Source organism: Nannospalax galili, unplaced genomic scaffold (genome assembly GCF_000622305.1).
Source record: "Nannospalax galili isolate Female #2095 unplaced genomic scaffold, S.galili_v1.0 scaffold648, whole genome shotgun sequence".
Lineage (NCBI taxonomy): Eukaryota > Metazoa > Chordata > Mammalia > Rodentia > Spalacidae > Nannospalax > Nannospalax galili.
In genome coordinates, this window is record NW_008360311.1 from 4977114 (window position 1) to 4993775 (window position 16662).

Below are 16662 nucleotides of genomic sequence, written 5' to 3' on the forward strand. Positions count from 1 at the left end.
GCCCGGCCGAGCGCCGCCCCGCGGAGCACCCCGGCCGCCAGGCCGCGCGCACCGCGCTGTCGCCGCGCCGCTTCGTGGTGCTGCTGCTGTTCAGCCTGTCGTCGCTGGTGAACGCCTTCCAGTGGATCCAGTACAGCATCATCAGCAACGTGTTCCAGGACTTCTACGGCGTGCCGCTGCTGCACGTCGACTGGCTGTCCATGGTCTACATGCTGGCCTACGTGCCGCTCATCCTGCCCGCCACCTGGCTGCTGGACCGGCGCGGGCTGCGGCTCACCGCGCTGCTGGGCTCCGGCCTCAACTGCCTGGGCGCCTGGGTCAAGTGCGGCAGCGTGCGGCGCCGCGGCTTCTGGGTCACCATGCTGGGCCAGGGCCTGTGCGCCGTGGCCCAGGTCTTCATCCTCGGCCTGCCGTCCCGCATCGCCTCGGTGTGGTTCGGACCCAAGGAGGTGTCCACGGCCTGTGCCACCGCGGTGCTGGGCAACCAGGTGAGCGCTGCGGGCCGGGCCGGGGTGGAGCGGGGCGGGGGGGCCGGGGCGGGGAGGAGTCGGAGGAGGGGGCAGCGGGCAGCTCCATCGCCAGCGCCATGGGAAACCCGGGGTGGCGCGAGCCTGCGTGCCCCGCGTGCTGAGCGAGGTGCACAGCTCCTGAGGGCACCTGAGGCTGACACGCGCACACCTGAGATTGACACGTACACCAGAGGCAGGCATGCACACACCTGAGGCTGACACGCGCACGTCTGAGACACACACACACACACACACACACACACACACACAGAGGCACTGTCAGTGCTGCAGACTTGCATAGGTATTGTGTTGTTGCCGTATTGAGGTCATGGTGAGCAGCCCCTGTAGAGATTTGTAGGTAGTCAGCACACCTGGCACATGATGAACGGGATGCATGGATGGTAAGTAAGTGTTCTGCCGACAGAGACTTCGCAGAACTTTTTATTTTATTTTATTTTGGTCTTTTTGAGACAGGGTCTCCCCGTAGCCCCAGCGGGCCTGGAACTCGCTATGTAGGCCTCATCTCACAGAGATCCGCTGGGACTTAAAGGCATGCACCACCACGCCCAGCCAGTGTTCATGCTTAACTGTAAGGCAGTGGAAGGCCAAGTCCCTGATGGTGGAATGGTAGGGGTTTAATTTCCGAAGGCTTCCTTAAGAATTGACCTTGTTTTTCTCATCATAAATTCAAGTGCCAGTGGAATTCCAGAAGCATTACTAGATAAAAGGTTTTATGTATGCTATTTGATGTTTTGAAACAGGGCTTCTCACTATAGGGCAGGCTGGCCTAGAGTTCAGTGTAGCCCTGAATTCTTGGAAGACCTTCCTCATCCTCCCAAGCATTGGGAGCACCTGCATGAGCCCCCAAGCTAAGCTATTGTGTATCTTTTCAAATCACAGACTGATTTTCTTGCTGTGACTTAAAATTTTTTTTTTTTTTTCGGTCTTTTTGAGACAGGGTCTCTCTGTAGCCCCAGCTGACCTGGAACTCAGGTTGTAGACCAGACTGGCCTTGAACTCACAGAGATTCACCTGCCTCTGCCTCCCCAGTGTTGAGACTACAGGCATATTTTTATAGTGGGCTCTTGTGACATTTGATGTAAATGATACTGAGTGTTCATTCAGTTTGAAGAGGATCTGGTTTAAAATCCCTACCCCTTCTTAAATATATTGTTTCATGTAACAAGGGAATGTTACTTTCTTACTTCGTCTTACTTGTGTCAAGATTACAGTTTTATTTAAAATATCCAGGAAGACTCACTCTTATGTGCTTATTTCTTTAGATTTATTTACTTTTTCTAAAAGTAAAGAAGAAAGGGTTACTTGAACCATAGTTGCTGTGTATCAAAATAGTTTATGACTGATACTTTGGTTATTTCTCAGTGTTTGGATAGCAGCCGTTTTCTTAAGGTTTTTTTTTTTTTTTTTTTTTTGAGACGGGGTCTCCCTGTAGCCTCAGCTGTCCTAGAACTCACTAGGAAGACAAGGCTGGCCTCAAACTCACAGAGATCCACCTGCCTCTGCCTCCCGAGTGCTGGGACTAAAGACATGCACCACCATGCCCAGCTTTCTTAAGGTATTTTACATTTCCAAATTATGTTCAAGATTGACACTTCATTGAACATGACAAAAATATCAACTCCGTATCTATGGATTATTTTGGATTTTGTGGATACAAATGGACACCTTTACTTGTAGATGGACTTCTGTGAGGACATTTCTGGGTCTTCCTATAATCTCCTAAGATGTTCTTGTCCCTTCCATGGTTCCTGTCACTCCATGTCCTTTATGGAGTGATTGTGCATAAGAATGTTCCACCTTATGGAGCACTCACCGAGAGTCTAGCAGTGTGCTACGTGATTTATGTGCACTGGGTCATTTAATTTAATACTATAGGGAACTGTGAGTTTCTCCCACTTGATAAATACAGAATAATTACGGAATGAAATTATTTTCCAAAAGTAATAATATAGCTTGTTAACATTTAAGTGTGTCTGGTTCCTGAATGGCAGCTTTTAACTTCCCAGGTCTCTAGAAAGAACCTTTGAAAATGTGAATCAGAATCTGCCACTGCCCTGAACTCACTAGTGACTTCCCACAGTACTAAGAATGTTCAGTGCTAACTCAGAATGACAGAACTTCCATAATACGTCTTCTTTGGTTTCATAAGCAACACTAAGCGTGTACTTACACAGGGCCTTTGCAGAAACATACACTGGCCTAGAATATTCCTTTTAGAATTACATGATTATATGATTAATGTCACTCAGCTCTTTTTAAACTCTTGCTTTCTCTCCTCACCCTTCTCCCCCTTTCCCTGCCCATGATCTTTCTCTGCTCTGAGCCAGACTGTTCATACTGACCATTTCCCCAAGGTCATGTTCTCCCCCTTGTGGCCTTTGTGCCTAGTGTGCTCTTGGAACACTTGTGCACTCAGCTAATTCTAGTTTCTTTTACAGATCTCTGCTCCTCCAAAATTTTTTCTTAAGCCCAAAGTTTATAAAAGGTACTACTGCAAACTATTTTCTTATCTAGGGTGCTCCAGTTTACTAGATTTGTGAAGAGGACTGTTGTGACTATTTATTTGAATGCATTTTTCAGTTTTGGTATATACCTATAAATTCAATTGCTAGATCATATACTAAATTCTATGTTACACCTTTGAAGAAACTGCCAAACTATGTCCATAGTGGCTATACCATTTTAGAGTGTCACCAACAGTTTATAAGGGTTCCAATTTCTCCACATTCTTGACAATACTTTGTTCTTAAAATTGTACTCATCCTAGTGGATATAAGGTGGAATATTTTGATTTGTTTCTCCCTAATGATTTGTGATAGTAAGCATTTTCTCATATGCTTGTTGGTTGTTTGTGTGTCCTGGAGAAATTATTAAATCTTTGGCCCATTTTAAATTTGGGAATCTTGGGGCTGGAGAGATGGCTCAGCAGTTAAGAACACTGGTTGCAGAAGACCCTGGTTCAAATCCCAACACCCTCATGGAAGCTAACAACCGTCAGTAACTCCAGTTCCAGGGAATCTGACATCCTCTTCTGTCCTCCTCAGGACACTTCACAACATGGGTGCATTTGCACACATGCAGGCATAACACAATACACGTAAAATAAAAATTAAAAAAATTAAAATTGGGATTCTTGTCTTTTTGCTTTTGAGTTGTAGGAGTTCTTTATGCTGTGTGCTAGTTCCTTATCAGCTATGTGGTTTAGAAGTACCTTTCTCATGTTGTAAGTTCTTGATTCCCTTATCAACTGTAGAAGAGAAGTGTATCAGCAATTTTCCTTTAGCAATGAGGTAGTAACAAAGACCTTAGAAAAGACATTTTAGGATTTTAGTGCATTCTGTGCACACTGCTTGTTCTTTCATGTACTATTAAATTCCAACGTTTACTTTCAATTCACTATTAATAACTGTTAACTGGACCATTTATTTTACAGCTTGGAACGGCAGTTGGCTTTTTGTTACCACCTGTTTTAGTGCCCAACACTCAGAATAACACAGATCTCCTGGCTTATAACATCAGCACCATGTTTTACGGAACAGCATTTATCTCTACGTTTTTATTTATTTTAATAGCAGTTGGTAAGTGGATTATTTTTCGTAAGTCATGATAAATGCATGCCCAAGATATGAGAGTAACTAACCTTGAAGTTTGGTTGATGGCTCTCAAATGCTGTTACTTGTTCTGTTCTTGCCATGCATTGTCTTGCTTGGTACTGAATGGAACAACTCTAGGGATGTGCTATGGTCCATTACATGTATTTTAGTATTCTAAAGGGTTTAAAGACTAATCCTTCTCATTTATCTCCCTACTAACTTTTCTTCTTGATAAGTGTTGGTTTTAAACCTGTTGCCTGGCTTCTCTTCCTGTATTCATCTGCGTCTCCATCTAGTGCTTACCTAGCCTGGAACAAATTCATGTTATGCTTTGAAATGATGCAAATAGGCACCCATCTTCCCATCAATGAGAAATCTTCCGGAGAATACCCAATTTAAAATGAACCGGGTCTGAAAACGACCTGTGAATGATCCTGGGCAGCAGTGAGCTGTTCAGCAGAATTTCACACTGTGGCAACTATTTGCTTGTTAGGCCACTCCAGCAAAGCCCTGCTGCCACCATTCGTCCCTGAGTCCTCTCGTCAGGACCTGTCTCTTGAAGGAGTCAGTCAAAGCCAGCTGCAAGCAGCCATCACCATCTTGGAAGCAGCTTTGGGAAGGTCTGCTCTTTTTTTTTTTTTTCTTTAAGGGAAAGAGTTTTGATTTGATTTCAGGGGAAAAGATAAGGTATATTTAAGTAATATTGTTGCTACTATAACTATAACAATGCCCTTTAGGCACTCAGAAAATCTTAAGGAAAAAGATCTGTGAAGTTGAAAGACTGCCTTTTAATTATTAGCGTTTATAATGAAGCTTGCATTATAGTTAGACATTATAGATTTGCATGTTAAGCTTTTACCTTGGTATAATAGTAATGAAAATTCCTGTTTTATGCTCTCCACATGCAAAGTCCTGTTTTCAGAGAAATGTCTGTTGGAGATGCTAGAGTGTTGCCCTAGGCAGTGCTGCGTGTGGCTGCAGGATCAGCTATAGGAGGGTCACCCACACTGCAGCCCCCCTGGAGAAAACCAACAGAGCACTCTCTCAGTCTCATCTGAGGCATGCAGCATGCGCAGCCAGAGGCTTGTGTTTTATGTTTTCAGTTGGTCAAGGAGTGGCATATTTGTCAACTGTGCTGACTACTGAAAAAGGACACGTCTTCCTGGTACCATTTTAGTTCCTTTAAGTTTTAAAGGAAGCCTAGACTGGTAGAAGGGACCTCATAGATCTTCTTTTTTTGGTAGGAGCATTTGACATGCTCGATGAAATGGGAAACATTGGTGACACACGTTTTACAAAAGTGAACCTTCTGCTTACAGTAGTGCTTTTAGTATAAAATTGTTTTTCTTTTGACTGTGTCAACACATATGTCCCAGGCTTCCATTTTATTTAAACTTCCATTGGTTTTCTCTTTGCAAGAAATGAGTAATAGTGCTGGAGAGATGGCTCAGCAGTTAAGAGCACTGACTGCTCTTCCCAAGGACCCAAGTTTCATTCCCAGCACCCACCTGGTGGCTAACAACCATTCATAACTCCAGTTCCCAGGGATCCAAAGCCCTCTTCTGGCTTCTGTGGGCTTTGCATGACATAGCTGCACTTACATACATGCAGGCAAAACACTCATACACATAAAATAAAAATAAAAAAATCAAAAGAAATTTTAAGAAATAATAGCTGGGAGTGGTGGTACACATCTTTAATCCCAGCACTTGGGAGGCAGAGGCAGGCAGATCTCTGTGAGTTCAAGGCCAGCCTGGTCTACATAGTGCATTCCAGGCCAGCTGGGGCTACAGGGAGACCCTGTCTCAAAAAGACCAAAAAAAGAAAAAGAAATGAATAATAAATTGTTAGGTATCTATATAAAATCTTTAAAGGGGACCGGGGCTGGGGAGATAGTTCAGTGTTTCCAAGCACTTGGAGTGGACCCACAGTTCCAGCATTCATGTTATGTGGCTCACAACTAAAGGGGATCCAGCATCCTGTTGCAGCCTGTACAAGCACTACCCTCATGAGTATATATGTGCACATAGACACACACAAATACACATAAAGGGTGGACATGGTGGTGCATGCCTTTAATCCCAGCACCCAGCAGAGGCAGGCAGATCTCTGGGAGATCAAGGCCAGTCTGATCTACATAGTGAGTTCCAGGCCAGCTGAGGCTACAAAGAGACCCTATGTCAAAAAATAAATAACAATTTTAAAATATTTTTAAAAATATTTTTAAATGGATATCTACAGTTGAAGGTTTTTGCACTATGTGTATGTGTATTTATATATAAACTGTTATGAAAGAAATAGATTTTTACGTATCAAAGACAGAAGAAAGAGGGGCTGGAGAGATGGCTCAGCAGTTAAGAGCACTGACTGCTCTTCCAGGGGACCCAGGTTCAATTCCCAGCACCCACAGCCAGCCTTAACTCCAGTTCCAGGGGATCTGATGCCCTCTTCTGGCTTTCATGGGCTCTGCACGACATGGTGCACTTTAAAACACTGAGGCAAAACACTCTTACACATAAAGAATAAATCAAAAGCCGGGTGTGGTAGTACATGCCTTTGATCCCAGCACTTGGAAGGCAGAGGCAGGTGGATCTTTTTCGAGGCCAGCTTGGTCTACATAGTGAGTTCCAGGACAGCTGGGGTTACAAGGAGACCCTGTCTCAAAAAGACAAAAAAAAAAATCAAAAAAAAATTTTAAGACAGAAGAAAGAACAATAAAATAGTTATGACCTTTATTATCCTGTGTAGTTTGATAAAGAGTGAGCTATTTATATATCAATGTATGTACTCACGGCTTATGAGTTAATAGAACTGGGGGAGAATGGAAACAATGGGATAAAAGCTTATTTTCAGGTTGGTCTTAGTGTCCTACAATTTCAATCTTATGATTTCAGACACAGCGTACAAGCAAGGTAAGAGCCAGGCATGGTGGCACATACCTGTAATCACAGCATTTGAGAGTTGGAGGCTGGAGGATCAAGGTCATCCTTGGCTACATAGCTTGTTGAAGGCCAACCTAGAGTCCACGAGACTGTGTCTTAAAAAAAATCAAACTAAACCAAAAAACCAAAACAAAACAAGGTAATAAACAGTTATGAAAGTCTTGTATTGGAAAGTCTGACATTTAAGTGCAAAGTCTCCTTTGTGTCCTCAGACTCAAATGTTTGCTATGGAGGAAGACTGAATTAGAAAAATCCTTAAAGATCCTTACTTAGAAATGATTCTACTTCCTTCAAAACCCTACTAATAATTGCTAAGAAGTCCAACCAAACCATGTAATGCAGCTTGGCTGAAGTTTTTAGCAATATGACATGTACTCAGTTGGTATTCATCAGTCTCCCTAAAAGACTGTCTTGAAGGTTCACATTGTGTAGCCCTATCTATTCCTTGTCCTGTGGAGTGTGTATGTGAATGTCCCCTATGTAGGGTCCCTGGGAACTAACCCTAGTCTTCCACTCAGTTCTACACTAACTCTCCATTCCTATTTCAAGAAATCTGGCCTCTGACATTTGGGTGGTTGATATGTGCCAAGCGTGGTTAAAGGCACACTACATGCTGTTCTCATTTAATCCTCAGGATCTCTGAGGAAGGATGTCTACTCTTTCCTGTCAAGCTGAAGTTCACATAACAGGAAGTAGAGCTTGCCCAAGGTCACTATTAGTAAACAAGCAAGGTCAGATTTAAGCCAGGCAATCTAATCCATTTATAAACTTACAGATACAGGGAGCTGGAGAGATGGCTCAGCAGTTAAGCAAATTGGCTGCTTTTGCAGAAGTCCCAGGTTCAATTCCCAGCACCTACCTGATGACTAACAGTCGTCTATAACTCAGGTCTAGGGGATCATCTGACACCCTCTTCTGACCTCCACAAGCACTGTACGTCACAGGTGCACTTACATACATGCAGCAATACACACATATACATAAAAATAATAAAATCTTTAAAAACTTACAGATACATCGTTTTAATTTTTACATGCCCTTAGTTTTTGTTCCAATTCAAATTCCTTCTTATAGGTGGTAATGCTGTTGTATTTAAAATCTGTTGTGAGCTCAGCACTAAACTGTATAACTCATTTATCAGTTAAAATCTTCAGCCACTAAATAAGTTGCTACTAAAAGCAGTAACAGTGAAAATATTTAATACTAATCTGCTTAAGCACAAGAATGTGTAGACAGTATGTGTAATTTTACTTTTGATTATTCGAGATATTTATATGTGACTGTAAATAGATCTGTAACTGTGGCTTTTAATAGAAATTCATTTAGTCTATAAGCATTTTAAGTTCTTGAGGCAAAGTCTCTGACTTTTAAAAAAATATTCCTCAGAAAAGACAATACATTTTGTATAGCATTTGACAATTACTCTTTCACATTTTGTGTTGTCTTCTTAACAGCTTGTTACCATTATTTCTATTTTATGGGTGAGAAACTAAAACTGAGGCATAGAAGTTGACTTAAGTCATACAGTGATATGGGGCAGAGGCAGAATGCACATGTATATTTGCCTTAAATATATGATGTGTGTAATATTTCTCTGAATCACATGGCGACCGATAATGAAATGGAAAGACAATGTTATAATCTGATCTCCAGGAGTACACATGGCTCTGAACAGCTGTAGTTTGCTCTTCTTCATAGGAGGAACTGTGGGAACGCAGGGCTCTAAAACCCTCTGGCAACATTATGCCTAATACCAGGTAGAGAGTAACTACTATCTCAGTAATCTGTTCTTTTTTTTTTTTTTTTGAAACAGGGTCTTCCTGTAGTCCCAGCTGGCCTGGAACTCTGTGTAGGCTGGCCTCGAACTCACAGAGATCTGCCTGCTCTGCCTCCCAAGTGCTGGGATTAAAGGCATGTGCCACCATGCCTGGCCAGTAATCTGTTCTTTTATTGGTACAGATTTTTAGTGGCAAAAAGAATAGACCATTGCTTTTCAGTTTGAAAAGAAAAAGGAAAGGCTGTATTTCCTCCTTTGAAATAGCTGTTCAACATAAAAAGGCCACAGACACGTGGGTTTTTTTCTTCTTTTCCTCCATGTGGAGTTATCTGCCTTCCCACAGTATGTAGCTGGTAGATACTGGTTTCGAGAGATAGTTTAACCTCTGAAACTAAAATGTGTTCAGAAAATAAATCTAAATGGAGTTAAAGACTGGTAAGAATTGTTTTCATTTTTGTATGAAATTTTGAATTTATATTTAGTTCATTTAGACTTGTTTTACTATAGTAAACAAAAACCTAAGAGTTTTAAACAATCTGAAACTTTGCTTTACAACTGTGGAAGTTTTGTATTTCCTATGTTAATGAAAAGAAATATCTCCTATCTAACTAGGATGCAAAGAGACTTGCAGGAAAGACACCAGACATCCTAACAGTGCAAGGATCAGATAGGGTGAAAGGAAGAGGAAGAGTTGCAGCCACTTAAATGTTTTGTGTCTACCAGTTCTCCAATGTAAGAATAGCACAAATAAGTATCTATGAGTTCTGTCTCTTCTTGACTTAGTTCTGAGCGCTGGAAAAAAACAGAAGTACATTTAGTTTGATAAGTTTTAGTTATACCATAATTAATTTTTTGCTAGCATAAAAACAATCTTTTATTTTTAGCAGCTAATAGGAAATAAGAGAAGCATAATATTTTGTGGAAGTTAAACGGATTATTTCTTCCTACCCAGCAATTCTCAAACCTATCTGAATATACTGATGGCATTTAGGGATTTTGTGTTTAGTATGGAAGCTCAGATTTTATCCTGGGGATTCTGCTTATTAAACTTTGTGTAGAATCCCAAAATCTGTATTAGTTTTGAATTTTCAAATGATTCCTCTTGACAAGTGGCGGCATCAGCTCTAACCCACTTCAAAGTACAAAGTAGGCCTCTTCCACCACCAACAAAAAAGGAATTGTCAGGAAAAGGAAAAAAAAGAAGGGGAAGCAGAAACGAAAAATTGCCGGGGTGGGGAGGGGGGGAGAGGGAGGGAAGGGTTGCATGGTATAATGGTTAGCACTCAGGTCGGCGGGGACGGGGGGGCCTAGGGTGGGGAGAGGGAAGAAACAGATTCTAATCATCTAGAAAACATTACTTTTTCCCACATACTACCTTTTTGCTTTTTTAATTTACCATATTTCATTAATTCTGAAGTATACATTTTTCATGAATCTCTGAAATTGAGATGACTTTAATGACCAGTGACATCTGGAATCTGTGGAAATGGAGATATGATTTTGTGAAAACCTCTTGAGTTCAATCATCTGATTCCAAAGTGACTGGATTTAGAAGTAGCACCCTTGATGTAGTAACATTGATCTTGATGAACTGAAAGCTGACTGATCAGTGGGCAAGCGGGGGCACATTACCAATGATTTTGACGCTCAGGTGGATTGGCCAAATCTCTTGAGTTTTAGTTTGGAGGGCTAGGGAATAATGCCCAATTATTCTTCTCTTAGAAATCAATGGGGGGAAAACTCACCATAAAAGACTTTTATTACTTTTTTAGACTTAAACCAGATTCTGTCTGCTCAGTAAGAAAGACACATATACTTAGTTACATGTGTGTGTGTGTGTGTGTGTGTGTGTGTGTGTGTGACAGTATATTACACCTGGCCTGATCATGTGTAATACTTTTCCTGTACGTTCCCAGCATTCAAGGAAAAACCTCCATTCCCACCGAGTCAGGCTCAGGCTGTTCTGCGGGACTGCCCTCCTGAGGAGTACTCCTACAAGAACTCCATCTGGAACCTGTTTAGAAATGTCCCTTTCATCCTTCTGCTGGTCACTTATGGTAGGTGGTCTTGTTTTCATTGACAGCATACAGACTGAGCACTATGGATTCTTTTCATTTTTAATCTAGTGGTTTGAACAATAATAAGGTTGATTTGTAAACTCCATAGCATCATCATGAACTTAAATTTTTAACTAAAAACAAAAGTTCCTAAATCCTTTTACATTTTTAAAATAGAGGAGAAAGAGTCCCCATCTCTTCAAGGTTCCTCTAGTCCACCTGTACTGGGGATCAAGTTTCCAACACATGTCTGTCTGACAGGCACACTCAAGCCTCACCTAAACTGTGTACAGATCTCCAGTAAGCCTACGTGTTGTATCTATCCATCCACTTCTGAAAGGGAACAGCAGTGATGTTTAATCTTGTGGTCTGTCAGAAGTACATTGATAACGAATGTCCATGTCATTTCGTGGACTGATGAATGTACATTTTTCTTTACTATTGTAGGCATCATGACTGGAGCATTTTATTCAGTTTCAACATTGTTAAATCAAATAATATTGACATACTATGAGGTAAGCTTTTTGTTGTTGCTTTTTTTTTTTTGAGGTAATCTTGCAATGTAGCCCTGACCGTCCTGAAGCTCACAGTGACCCTCTTGCCTCAGCCTCCCAAGTGCTGAGCTTAAAGGTCTGCGCAGTTGGTCTGAACTATTAATATGAATTGGAAATACTAACTCACTTCTGCCAATTGTCTTAGGGTGAAGAAGTGAATGCTGGGAGGATTGGGCTAACCCTGGTTGTGGCTGGAATGGTGGGCTCTCTTCTTTGTGGCTTGTGGCTGGATTATACCAAAACATACAAGTAAGTAAAGCTACCTGACGTGTGTGGTGTGTGATAAAGGCACTGGGAGTTCAAATACTTGGATTTTTTTTTTTTTTTTTGGTGAGGGTAAGTCTTTTTTTTGAGACAGGATGTCTCTTGATAACTCAAGGTGGCCTGGAACTCACCATGGCTCAGGCTAGGTTCAAACTCAAAATCATCCTGCCTCTGATTCCTACTGCTGAGACTATGGCCTGCATCACCATGCCTGACTTAAGACCTGAAGAAAATGTTTCAATAATCTACTTTTCTGTGTTAATGGTAATATTTATTTCAACTTTGAGAACTTGAATACTTGTTGAACCTTCTTGCCCTCTAACTAGTCCTTTGTTTACTTATTTAGACATAAAAGAGCCCTTCCTGAGAAGCATATGATTTTTGTTGTTATTTTGTTTTGCTTTTTGAGACAGGGTCTCACTATATAGCCCTGGCTGGCCTGGAACTCATTATGTAGACCAAGATGCCCTTGAACTCACAGATATCTGCCTGCCTCTGCTGTAATTAAAAGGTGTGTGCCACCATGCCCAGCTTCATTTTTGACAAATTTCATCTTGGTTTTTTTTTTTTTAATTAATTAATTTATTTATTCTTACTTTATGTGTATGAATGTTATACCTGTATGTATGTGAGTATACCAGCATTGTGCAGCGTCCACAGAGGACAGAAAAGGACGTTGGATCCTCTCAAACTGGAATTACAGATGGTTGTTAGCCGCCATGTGACTGCTGGGATTCAAACTCAGGTCTTCTGCAAGAATAGTCAGTGCTCTAAACAGCTGAACCATTTCTCCAGCCCTATTTTTTTTTTTTTTTAAATGTGTCTTTTTTACCTTGAAGTCTCAGAGAGCCACCTGCCTCTGCCTCCCAAGTGCTGGGATTAAAGGCATGCGCCACCATGCCTGGCATGTGTTGATTTTTGTTTTGTTTTGTCTTGAGAATTCCATATAATGTATTTTGATCATATTTCGGCCTCCTCTCTTCTTTTTTTAAAAAAAATATTATTTTTATTTTATGTGTACACATGTATTGCCTGCATGTAGGTAAGTGCACCTGTGTCGTGCAGTGCTCGCAGAGAACAGAAGAGGCTGTTGGATTCCCTAGAACTGGAGTTATGGACAGTTGTTAGCTGCCATGCGGGTGCTGAGATTCAAACCCAGATCTTCTGCAAGAACATTCAGTGTTCTTAACTGCTGAGCCATTTCTCCAGCCCCGCCCCCTCTTCTTTCCACCCCCACCTTACTACCCCTGGTCCCATTTCTTGCCCTCTATTTTTTTTAAGGCTTCTTGAGTCTAATTTGTGCCCCCAATGCCCTTCGTTGTGGGTCCATCCCCTGGAATGTGGTCAACTTATCCAGTGTCACAGTCCCTTTTTTTTGGTCTTTTTGAGACAGGGTCTCCCTGTAGCCCCAGCTGGCCTGGAACTTGCTGTGTAGTCCAGGATGACCTTGAACTCACAGAGATCCACCTGGCTCTGCCTCCCAAGCGCTGGGATTAAAGGAGTGTGCTACCACGCCTGGCTCAGTGTCACACTCTTAAAGTAAACGCAGCTATCCATTGACAACAGTTTTTTAGTCGAGATTGGGACTTCTTGCCAACATCCCTCCCTCCACATTGGGATTTTGTCTGGCTTGAGCTTATATAGGTTTTGTGCATACTGTCATAACTGATGTGAGTTCATATGAGTAACTGTCCTGTTGTCTGGGAAACACTGTTTCCTTGTCATTCACCATCTCTGGCTCTTCCACAGTGAACCCTGAACCTTGAAAGGAGAGTGTGATATAGTTGTCCCATTTAGGGCTAAGCTCTCTACAGTCTCTTATTCTCCTCACATTGATTACTTTTGGGTCTCTGTGTTAATGATCATGCTGCAAAAAGAAGCTTCTCTGGAGAGAGTTGAGAGATGCATTAATTTATGGGTTTAACAAGTCACTAGGAGCCAGTTTAATAGTATGTCCATTCAGCAGAATAGTAGCAGGTTCTCCTCTATGACTGAGCTTTCTAGTCACAGGTTCCTAGATATGATATCAGTGCCAAGTACGGGCTCTATATTGTGAAGGGGGCCTAAAATCCAATCTGAAAGTGGTTGCCTGCCCCTATAACATTTGTGCCACTATTATATCAGTGGGCATATCTTGCTAGGTGAGTTGTTATTGTAGCTCACAGGGTTCATAGCTGGGCAAGGTTGATGATTACTTTACCAGTAGTATGCACAGCACCTTCCAGCATGGGAGGGGAGATAGAACGCAGTGCTGTAAAGGGAGAAAAAGGAATAATGGAATAGGAAACGTTAAGTGGGGTGGGAAATGCGAGGTCAGGGCAGAGGAGGAAGTGTGGGAAAGGATAACCAACACTAAAGGCCTTCTGAAAAAGTTATTTGGAAACCTATAGACATTTCCTAAAGTATAATCATGTGCAGTATAACAAGAGTTTAAATGAATTTACCCTGTACTGGGAGAACAATGCTCCTACCAGACACCATAGGCTAGTAAATGAAGTAAAACAGTGCCAGAACTGAACTCCCGCTTGGAGCTGTTGACCAGGGCAGCCCCATAGACCCTTGAACAATACTGGCTATTGCCATTGCTCTTGGTTACTTTCCAGAACTTGACGGTAGGGCTCTATTGCTGAAGATACTACAAGCATTAGAACAGACAAGGAGAATCAAACTGGTACTGACCTCAGAGCTCCATCTCTGCTGGCTATCTTGTTTTTTATTGTTCTTTCTCATCAAAAAAAAACTATTGATCATAAACCTCTTTATTGTTTAAAATTTTATCTAAAATTGGACTGGAGAGATGGCTCAGCAGTTAAGGACACTGAATGTTCTTGCAGAAGACCTGGGTTCCAATCCCAGCACCCACATGGCAGCTAACAACTGTCTGTAACTCCAGTCCCAGGGGATCTGACAGCTTCTTCTGTCCTTTGCGAGCATTGCACGATATGGGTGCACTTACCTACATGCAGGCAATACACGCATACACATAAAAAAAATACAAAATAAATTTTATCTAAAATGTTCCCAAGCCACAGTGCCATCTAATCAATCATACAGGATGCATAGCATGAAGATACCATGTTAATTGTGCATCTATGTGGAACCAACAAAATACATAAAGAGTGAATGCTATAATTGGGAGACAGGAAAGGTTTCAGAACCAGCCACTTTCCCATAAAGGAATAATTGCATTTCTTTTTTAAAGATTTTTCTTATTTCTTTTCCTTTTTATTTTTATTTCCTCCCCATCCCCCTCCCCTCCCCTCCCTTCTTCTCTTCTCTTTTTTTGGTCTTTTTGAGACAGGATCTCCCTGTAGCCCCAGTTGTCCTGGCGCTCACTATGTAAACCAGGCTGGCCTCGAATTCACAGAAATCCACCTGCCTCTGCCTCCCAAGTGCTGGTATTAAAGGCGTGCACCACCATGCCCAGAGTGTTTGTTTCTAAACGTTTCCCAAAGTACATCTGCTCTTGAAATTCTCCTGTAACTTAAGATAGTACTTACTGTGGATTCATTGTTGTAAAATTATAGCTTCAAGTGAAACCCATTCAGTTTTTATATGAAGAAAGCATATGTAAAGGGTTAAGTTTCTTTTTGTGTGAACGCAGGGCCTTGTGCATGCTTGGCAAGTGTCGCACCATGGAACCATGGACCAGCACAGGATTAACTCTTAAAAGATTTTTGGTTTTTTTTTTTGTTTTTTGAGATAGCATCTCCTTAAATGGCTTTGAGATAGCATCTCCTTAAATGGCTTTGACTGGCCTGGAACTCAGTCTGTATACTGGGCCCAGCCTCAGACTCACAGCAATCCTCCTACCTCTGGGTTCTTAATAGTCTTTAATGCGTTATCTATTCAGAAACTTGGTGGACATAGAAACATGTTTCGTCATGCTAGTTTTTTTGTCAGAGTCGCTGCTGTGCTTTCTCCCAGCTTCTTTTGTGTGGGTTGCTCTTGGCAGGCAACATGTGATTCCTGTCTTCATGACGTGTGGGCTACTTGGGAAAATGAGGTCCTCACACAGGAAAAGTGAAGTGATCCTGTAACAGACTAAAATTACTGCCAGTTGTGAAGGTGCAGATGTTAAGGGAGTGTGGAAGAGAGACTTGTATGCTGTAGTGATCAGGGAAGGCATTTGGAAGAAGCAGAATCTGGTCTTGCCAGGGTATCGAACCAGCAACCCCCACGGAGTGATGATTGGGGATGAGTAAGCACGCCGTTTGCCAGCCCACACTGCCCCCAGTACCAGGGACACTCAGACGCAACAGAGAGTCTAGTCAAGCAGGGACTCATTTATTGCAGGTGTTACAGAGCTTATAAAGGCATCTGGAAATTCCCCCTCCCCCGCCTCAGGATGTGTCTTAAGGATGGTCACGCACTGATCATGCACACCTCGGCAGTGCGGAAGTATTCAGACTTTCAAAGCAAGCCAGGCCACGCCCCCAGTAACTTCCTTTCAGACCTATGCAAGGTGGGGCCTTTAGGTCCCCACATATCCCCCTTTTTATTTTTATTTTAAGGCCAGACTGACTTTATTTCACGGGTTGCCCACCTCATTCATAGGCAGCTCCCTGAGGAGAGATGGCTATCTCCTTCCTCTAATCTTATGCATTTTTGCCTGTCTTAGGTTGTGTCACTTCTGATCAAGCCTTGCCCGTCATTGGATCATGCACCTGGCCATGTGCATGTCCTGTCTTAGGAGTACTTGTCATGGGACATCTTACCCGTCCTTGGCTAAAAATGCATCATGATTGAGGGCAGCTGCATGGGTAATGCCAGCCTGTGACAGTCTTAGTCTCTGCCTAACTCGGTTAGCCAAGCATGGGCAACCAGAGGGGGTCCTGGGGGAATCCGTAATCATGAGGAGGTGGGATATGGCAGTTCCAAGGGTCCTCTGTCTCTGAATTATCTGGTAAAGACACTTAAAGATAAGCATTATCAAGAGAAACAA

At 42.3% G+C, this 16662-nt stretch overlaps 1 protein-coding gene across 1 annotated transcript in view; it reads left to right on the forward strand.

The window, feature by feature from the left end:
- Flvcr1 (feline leukemia virus subgroup C cellular receptor 1) overlaps nt 1-16662 on the forward strand; it is a 32212-nt gene that overhangs the window by 378 nt on the left and 15172 nt on the right. Inside the window, 6 exon segments of the mRNA XM_029559461.1 lie at nt 1-45; nt 48-488; nt 3964-4108; nt 10759-10899; nt 11347-11414; nt 11599-11702. The exon segment at nt 1-45 is cut by the window's left edge and continues 378 nt beyond it. Coding sequence (XP_029415321.1) covers nt 1-45; nt 48-488; nt 3964-4108; nt 10759-10899; nt 11347-11414; nt 11599-11702 — 944 coding nt within the window.